The sequence below is a fragment of the Elephantulus edwardii genome, unplaced genomic scaffold (assembly GCF_000299155.1).
Source record: "Elephantulus edwardii isolate Elephantulus edwardi_28Jun2011 unplaced genomic scaffold, EleEdw1.0 scaffold00075, whole genome shotgun sequence".
In the NCBI taxonomy this organism is placed as follows: domain Eukaryota; kingdom Metazoa; phylum Chordata; class Mammalia; order Macroscelidea; family Macroscelididae; genus Elephantulus; species Elephantulus edwardii.
In genome coordinates, this window is record NW_006399825.1 from 867435 (window position 1) to 876897 (window position 9463).

General features: G+C 36.9%; 1 protein-coding gene across 1 annotated transcript in view; it reads right to left on the reverse strand.

Moving 5' to 3' along the window:
- The window catches only part of PDE3A (phosphodiesterase 3A, cGMP-inhibited), a 458178-nt gene that overhangs the window by 23111 nt on the left and 425604 nt on the right, over nt 1–9463 (reverse strand). Inside the window, exons 11-14 of the mRNA XM_006889065.1 lie at nt 6221–6334; nt 5861–6060; nt 3564–3767; nt 2604–2759 (exon numbers count right to left, since the gene is read on the reverse strand). Of these exons, the coding sequence (XP_006889127.1) occupies nt 2604–2759; nt 3564–3767; nt 5861–6060; nt 6221–6334 (674 nt within the window). The remainder of the gene's footprint in view (nt 1–2603; nt 2760–3563; nt 3768–5860; nt 6061–6220; nt 6335–9463) is intronic.

The window sequence follows — 9463 nt, forward strand, 5'->3', positions numbered from 1 at the left end:
TCCTTCAAAGCAGCCTGAACTTCTTCTTTCATCACCATAGTAATTTACTTTGTAAGGTGCTTCATCTTTTACTTTTTCTTCAGGTGTCTTCAGTAATACATATTTATTTATGATATTGACCATAAGTATATTGTTGCTGTTGTTATGTGCCATTGAGTTACCTGCCCTAATAGTAACCCTACATAAAACAACTCTGAACTCTGCTGTATCCTGTGCCAATATCCCTGACTCCGACACATTTACCTGCATTACCCCAGGTACTGTGTCAATTCATGTCATCTGGAATCTTCCTCTCCTGCATTGTCCCTCCATCCTACATATGATATCCTTCTTTAAGGACCAGTCCCTCCTGAGCACATGCCCAAAATATGTGAGACAGAAATGAAAACTTCTATCCTCCAAAGAGAAACTTGGTTTAATCCTCTCCAAGGCAGACCTGTTTGTTCTCTTGGTGGTCCATGGTATGTTCAAGACTCTTTACAGCACCACAATTCAAAGTCATCAATTCTTCTTCTGTCATCCTTAGTCACTGTTCAGCTCTTAGCAAGTAATTTCAAAGACCATGGCTTGCATCAGGCCTCCTTACCTTAGCCTCCAGATTGACATCGTTGTTCTTCAGCACTCTGGAGACGTCCCTGACAGCGGATTTTCCCAGTGCAATTCATCTTGATTTCTTGAGTGCTGGGGCCTACCATGGTTCTGTCAATTGGCCCAGTGGTAAGAATCTTCTTCTTGATATTGAGCTTCAATTCATATTGAAGCCTACAGTCCTTGACTTTCTGCAGCAAGACGCTCAGATCCTTCTCAGTTTCAGTAAACAAGGTTGTATCATCTGCATAATGCAGGTTTTTGATTAGTCCTTCTCCAATCCTGATGCCACATTCTTCCTCATAGAGCCCAGCCTCCTGGATGATCTCTTCCACATTAGATAAAAGAGATATGGAGACAGGAGACATCCCTGACACACTCTTTTCCTGATTTTTTGCACTATGCAGTGTTTCCTTTCTTTGTTCTGAGAACAATTTCCTGATCCAAGTATTGGTATCACATGAGCACAATCAAATGTTCTAGGATTCTCATTCTTCTCAAGGTTAGCCATAATTTGTTAAGATCCACACAGTCAAATGCTTTTTTATAGTCAATGAAATACAGGCCAACACTCCTCTGGTATTCTCTGCTTTCAACCAAAATAGATTTGACATTGGTGATAATGTCTCTAGTACCACAACCTCTTCTAAACTGATATTGTATTTCTGGTAGTTCACTGTCAATGTACTGTTCTCCAGTCACTTTTGGATAAATTTCAGCAGGATTTTGTTGTGTGGGATATTAGTGATATTGTTTGGTAGTTTCCATATTCTATTGGGTCACCCTTTATTTTGAATGGGAACAGCTATGGATCTTTTCCAGTCAGTTGGTCAGATAGTTGTCTTCCAGATTTCTTGGCACAACCTGGTGCGTATTATCCAGGCCAGCATCTGTTTGTTAAATTATGTTGCGTGGTATTCTATCAATTCCTGGGGGCTTGTTTATTGCCAATTCTTTTAGGTCAGCCTGAACTTCCTCCTTCATCACCATTGCCTCTTGATTGTATGCGTTTCATGAAATTCTTCTGACTCTGTGTACTCCTTCCATCTTCTTTTCACAGGGACCTTGTATTCATACAGTTTTTAAGGAAGTAGAGAAGGAATGTTTCTTATAACTTAGACCCTGTGTAAATTATTTTATAAGATTTATCATTCTAAATCTCTTTAGCAATCTTCTGATAAACCTAACCCTATATTTGTATGTCAGTTCTTTAAGTAGTGGGGAATAATAACCCTTTATAATTATATTTTCATTTCCAGGGTGAATATTTTCACCTTTTTTCTTGTTCTTCTAGTTCCTGATCCCTGTCCTTTTGTCCATATTCCATTGTTATTGTTGTGTACCATCAAGTTGGAACAGACTCACAGCTGACCCTATAGCAAGTTTTTAGAGGCAAGTTTTAGTCATACAGGAGGAGATTGTGCATCCTTCTCTTGCAAGGCAGTTGGTGGACTCAAGCAGTGTGCATTCAGGATTGGAGTGCAGCTTCTTGCCACTATACCACCAGGGCTCCTTAGCTTCTATTATTATAAACAAATCTAGAACAGACAGTGTTTTATAGGTGCATCCACTATCACATTAGATTGTTCACTATCCTTATTCCCTGAGTTCTTGATCTAAGAGTTTTATGTGTATAGTGTTGCCCAGTTTTCATATATTTCATTTTCTAGTGGAGCTCTGGTGGCCTAATTGGTAAGAGGCTGGGCTGCAATCCCGAAGACATGTGGTTTGAGGCCACCAGCTGCTCCATGGGAAGATGGACAATTTCTTCCTGTGCCATTAACTGCCTCTGAAAGGCCACTAGAGAGTCAGCTATGGATCAGTTCCAACTTGATGGTACACAACAACAACAACAACAACAACAACAACAACAATGACCCTCTGATAGAAATTAGCTAGCATATTTTCCGATAGTGGTATGGGCATGGAATATAATTTTCACACTTGAGAGCTTATGGAAGCTTTAGTTGGTTCATTAACAGATTAAATTTAGGTTAAACATTTAAGTTTATTACCTGTTCATAGAATTCATTGACAATACCCTCTGTCCACTGAAGATGGAGTTCCTTACATTTTGCTGGTCCGTTTATATCAGCCAACTTGATACACATTTGACAAACCAATAGACGATCATTTTCATTGGTCCAATCTATCCCAACATCATCATTTACCTGTTTAAAAGACAAAATTAAAATGTGTTTGTCTCAATCAAAGAAAACATTTACAAGAGATAGAGAAAATAATACAATGTTCATTTTCTTACACTATGTGGGCATCAGAATATTCTGTATTAAGGGAATCCTCAGCTATATAGAATATTACTAGGAGTTTAATAAATTAAAATAATTAGTAAAAATAGAAAAGAATAACAGATAAAATAATATTAATTATAGAATGAAACAATACATTCTATAAAAATGAGCATATATTGTAAATTATCTTTAATATTCTGTTTTCCTGAATTATGATTTTGGGTCATTATACTGGACATATACAAGTTTGCTTCTGTTGCCTTTTTTTCCTAAATTGTGATTTGAGCAATAGTTTACAAAGTAAATCGGTTTCCCATTCACATACATTTTGTTTATAACATTAATACAATATTCACAATGTAACTGCATGATTTAGTCATTTTACTTTAGCTCCTGCCAGGAATTTGTTAGATCCTTAGGGAGAAGAACAAGTCAAATAAAATTAACAACCTCCACAATATATAGAACTGTGCTAGAATCTGAATACTCCTCTCTAGCACAAAGTAGAGTATGTACAGATGGGACCTCAGCTCCTCAGGTTTCTAGATTGGGATCAATACCTGCCTGCCTTTCTACCTACCTACCTACCTACCTATCAATCTGCATCTGATTAAATACTGCAGTTTCATATTTGACACATAATAACCAAAACAATGGCAAATTCAGCTGAGATATATTTCAATGTGAAGGCTGAAATTTTAAGAGTGGTGCAGGTTTAGTTACCTTGGCATTAAATTTGGCTACGAAGTCAAAGTGTTTCTTCAGGTCAGTGGCCAAAATGGCTTCAATGACAAGAAAACGGAAATGCTTAAATTCCACATGGTCAAGGTTAACTAAGAAGTTATACTCTGGCCGGGACATGAAAAGATTCCATGCAGCAGCTGCATGATGATTCTCCAAAACGGAACGATCGTTATATAGCACCGCCTAGGCAAGTAAGAGAATGAAGAGTTCAATTTCTTAAGTTAAAAAAGAAATTAAAAAAAATATATAAAACAAGACGTTTTCAAAATTGTTCTTGCTTATGAAACAAGAAATACAATCTTGTGACTCCTGATTATTTCAGATTTATTTATTTTCTTCATAGCAGTGGATTTAAAAAAAATTTATTTGTGACTAAAAGAAAATTAGTCTTCCTTTAACTTAAGTTGTTTTTGTAATAGAAAGTCCTTTTCTTTTATGCTCTACCCTTGCAAATGAGGACTATTAACTTATTTTAAGTGAGTTAGGTGGGTTCCCCCCACCCCATATTTCTTTATAGGGCACAGGAACAATGTATACACATAAATATACTGATATCCTTAGGAGGTAACTAAAATTACCTTAATTACACATATATAACTAAGAGAGATGAGTGAACTCCCTGCGAACCCCATAATTAAAATATTCCTACCCCACAATCATCCACAAGCAATGTTACCCTCTCTCTAGTAATTGATAATATATAGTCATCATTTACATGTTTGGAACTCTCTAATAATGATGAGGAAATCTGCAAAAGAAAAGAAAATTGCCTACAGGGAGCTTGATGATGAATGTGGAAGACAGACTGTAAAGAAGGCATAAGAACAAGGAGGAAAGATTAACCACAAACATATAAACAAATATGACAAATTGCAGCAAATTAGAATGCATAGGAGCATAGGAAAGTTTGAATGGCAAATGGGGCTAGTGAGAGGATTTGTCCATCTCTCTATAATGAAATAATTCTAGTGTGTGAAGGAAACAGTAAGTAAGTAGAAAAAGAATTTATCAGGGTAATTTTTATTGTACATGTTGTTGTGTTCCATAGAGTTGGAACTGACCCGTAACTGACCCTCTGGCAGGTTTTCAGAGGCAGTTAGTTAATCACACAGGAGGAGATTCCTCAGTCTTTTCCCACAGAGCAGCTGGTGGCCTCGAACCGTGTACCTCTGGGATTGCAGCACAGCTCCTTGTCACAACGCCATCAGATAGATTAAAGAAATATACTAATTTTTAAGGCACATTGTTGGAAATGATGAGAAAGTAGGGCAAAAGACAAACAAGGTGGGAGGGGAGTAAATATGGCACTCTGTATGGTGGTGGTTGTTGCTAGGTGCCATTAAGTTGATCGTGATTCATAGCAACCCCATGAATAATGGATCTGAACCTTGCCCTATTCTGTGCCATCTACATCATCTTCAATATACTGGAATCCATTATTACTATATTGACCTGTAAATCCTCTAAACAGAACATCAAAGTGAGGCTTATTAACATAAGCCTAGATAATAAAATCAAGGAAACGTGACTGAGTTTTATTGTACAGTTATACTAAAAATAGTGATTATATATTTACTTAGCTTAAATATACATGAAGTTGACTCCTTTAAGTCTACATACTGTTTTGTAATCTAAATTCCTCTTAAATAAGTGAAACAAAGAGAATTTTTATTTCTATCAACCAAGAGATACCTACTTCCACTGAGTCCATTAAATTTCTGAGGCTTTAAATCTTAACAAGAGAAGAATCCCATAGAAGCACTGGAGGATTTGAACTGCTGACCTTTGGTAACCTACTATGCCAACAGAGCTCCAACCAACAGATTGGGTATAGTCATAATTAAAACAAATATATATTAAAGGAATGGGATTTAAGAACAAAGAGGTTTTATGTTCTTAAAGTACAAAAAAGATTTGGCTCTCTAATCTTTTCAGAAAGGGACTTTGTGTAGGTAAGATTTTCTTCCTTGAAGTCCTTTAACACTGATTCAAGTAGTTTTTCTTCCTAAGAACAGTGAGAAGGAATCCCCATAGGAGTTAAGAAAAGTTGCATATCTACCAAGAATATCTTCGAACAAACCAAGAACAAACAAAACAAATTCCAAAACAAGATCTTTTTGATATCTTTTTGGAATTAGCACAGCTTCTAAGAATTTTAGCAATTACTAGATATAGTTTGGCTTATGTTTCCTTGGTGCTTATTTAGAAAGTTAATTTTCTTTGGACAAAGAATATATATTAATTTATTCCTCCTAATCAAAACCTAAAGATTTTACCTGAGGAGCACTAGTTGCAACCAGAAAGGCATTGGTCCTTCCTGGGTGATCGTAATCATGCATGGCTGCAGCAACATACAGTGCCATCAACTCTAAGGCAGGGATATTACCAGACAGACATCCGTATTTATCATCTGGCACACTATACATTTTTGAGAATACATATCCCATATGTCCATGTGTAAATCCACTGTCAGAATCTGAGAAAAGAAAATGGAAGCAATGGAAATCTTTCAAAAATATTCAACTCTTATCATTTGCTTTGATTTTCTTAAAAATGAATAGCGGAGAAGTGATAAACCCAAATAGTCTTTTGATTCTATCTTTCTCAAGGGGACACAAAAACAATTCATAAAATACCTGAATCACTTGCTGACCCATGATCATTAATCACAGTTGAAAGTCCTGGAATAGGTTGTGTAGTAAGATACCAAACAGCATGTAAGACGTCAGTGGCGTGGATTCTGTTATGATCTGTAACCAATGCAAAGGAAGTTTAAACTGTGAACTCTGAGTGCAAGGATTAAGAGTGCCACCTACTGGATAAACATTTTAGTCCTAGCATTCTATTACCCCAGTGAAAACCAACCTAACTTTCTAGGACAAATACTGTTTGATTATTCTTCCATAATGCCACAATGTCCATAGTAACAAGAAAAAAAGAAAACAAAACAAAAATAAAACACAACCCAATACAACATTCATTATATATACATGCAGATCCATGAAGTGGAAAAAGGAAAATCTGAGTCCAGGGTTTTCTAGAAACCTATGCAGATAGGAAATTCACTATGTAAAACAGCCATGATGTTTACTCCTGCACACATTCCCATGTTCCTGTTGAAGACTAAGCAAGAGGCCAGAAAAAAGGAAAGGTCTATGACATACTTCTAGTGAGACCAAAGGTCCCTACTATCCAGTATCACATCTCTGATAAATGCCATTAAAAATCTATCAGTAGAAGATGGCACTAATTTTTTTGTATCAAACTTAAAATATGAATGAATACATGCATCAGGTAGATTTAACCCACAAAGCAAAATTTTAACCCAAAATGTTTTAGTTTTTCTGATCTGAAAATTCTGATTTAGGAATACAAGTCTAGGAAATACCTAACTGGAAGCTAAAAATAATTTTGAACAATAATGTAGGAAGCTGAGCCATTTAGAGGAGCAAAAACTGTAGAAATAATCCAACTTGCTAGTTACCATATCATTAATATGAGGAAAGGTGTTATCTAAATGTGTGGGTTAACTTTTACTGAACCATGACCTACATTCCAGGGTGCTCTTGGCACACCGGCTTTCTCTGGTGCAATTCCTCAGGTATTTCTTTTTCCCTCTGTCCCCTCTGCAGCACTTTATTGACTGCCATGCTTTATCTTGCCTGTAATAACTTGATGCATTTTATTTTTACTAACCAACTAAGGTAAAGTTTTCTTCTCTAAGATAAAAGATTGCTTAAGACTCATCGTTGAAAACTCACAGCTCACCCTCCAGAGGGTTTTCAGAGACTGTAGATTGCATGGAAGGAGACTGTCCACCCTCTGCCTTGGAGCAGTTGGTGGATTCAAGCTATCTGCCTTTGGGTTGGCACAGCAACTCCTTATCCACCAGTTCTCTGAATAATCTTCAACAAATTAGTGGTAAGTAACAGAAAAGGACAAGAGTGATAATGAGGATATGAGAGAAGTGCTTCTTTCTGGCTCTTGACGTGGCTGAAGGAAGTAAGCTATGATATCAGTTGAGGTGGTGCCACTCAAGTGGATGATGGGTGGATAGTGCCTCTTATCCTACATTAACTCTCAGGAGTCAGTATGTAAGTGATTTTTTTAAAAAATGGTCTTATTTTATTATTTTTTATGTGTGTACTGTCAAATCACATCTGACTGGTACAGGAGAGATTGTCCCTCCTTCTCCAGAAGAACATCTGGTGGATTCAAACCGCATGCCTCCGGGATTGCAGTGCAGCTTCTTGCCAGTAGGCCACCAGAGCTCCCTCAGTATGTAAGTGATTTCAAACAGGAACTCAAAGGTAATCAACACAGGAAATCAATCTAGGGACCAGTCATGAGCTTGACACCTTTTCACCAGAGCTTTGAGGAAAAGGCCTCTCAAGCTACTGAGGAAGAAATTTCAAAATCCTTACTCCTCTTATCTGCTAGAGGCAAAAACTGATATTATATAGACTAAAAAGATTAATTCTATTAAAATTGTGGTTCATATTCCCGAGTATAAACTAGGTCAAATAACTCAAGACAAATTACACTTTAGGTCTCTACTTGTGCTTTATATGATGTTGAACAGGCAAGGACTTCCTGGACTTTTGATAGGACTAGCTTTGTCTCTGCTCAGCTCTTTAGTATCCACATTGGCTTGTGAGAGCTGAGCTACTTAGAACTTCTGTTTTCCATACTGTAAAAATGTGGATGCAATATCTGTGCCTATTTTCTAGATTTCAATTATGAGGACCACATAAAGAAATACAAAGAATATGATATGTATTAAGCGTGCACATTAAGATTTTTCCATATAAAACGCTGTGACAAAAAAAAAAAAATACTGAGCCACCCCAGATAACCAGCTTGCTCCAAAATCACTGCTTTATCAGTTGGCACAGGATTGAAGAGTTAGGAAAACTAATGACATAAGCTCTTGGGTAGTGGTGAACTGGTACAGGAAGATGGTGGCATTGTTGAGAAGAGCATCTTGAACAAGTTTCTTCGTTGCAAGCTGAAAAGATTACTTGATGAAAGTAGATATCATCATATAATTCAGAGGAGAAAACTGAGCATTGTCAGGGCTAATGGGCCAGCTGCAGGTACTGTCAAAGCTTGATATGGGGATTGAAAAGGTAACAACAGATCCAGGTGAACTTAGAAATCAAGGTTGCCCTACTCTCTGTCCTGTCTACCACTCCAAAGCTTAGATGACTCTACTGATAATTTTCACAGAATTTAAAAGAACTAAATGAACTAAATAATTTAGTTCATTAAATAAAAAAAAGCTTCCAAACTCAGTTTAGAAGAGAAATACGACCCACCTGTTCCCGTGTGACTTACAGCCTCAGACACACAATAGAGGGTCAGCTATGAATAGTCTCTGAGTTCATGACAGTGGGTTTTGAATGTGAACTAAGCACGTGACTAACAGTCAAAAGGTTGGTTGGGTAGTTTGAACCAAACTAGAGATGGCTCAGAAAACAGGCCAGATAATGTGCTGCTAGACTACAATGGAGTCAATCTGCTCTGCACAAGTTTTGGTTTCATTTGCTATATTGTGCTCGGTGCCAGAATATCTGGTGACCCAACCTAGAAGCAAAGTAATCCAAGAAATAGCAAGTGAGGTCGATAGAGGGCATCACAGAACCAGCACTGGCTATGATGGGCAATAGAAAGAGGTAAAGAAGATTATGAGAACTCTTCTTATTTATTCTTATCACCATCAACATCTCTCTTCTTTCATCTTTGAATTTGAAACAGTTCATTCTCTTTACAAGTTCCATGCCCAATTGGCAGCCCTTCTCCCTCTTTTTTAAAAAAAAAGTTATTAATTTTAATGAACATTTACAGAGATTTTGGATTTCCATTCATTTATTGTTGCA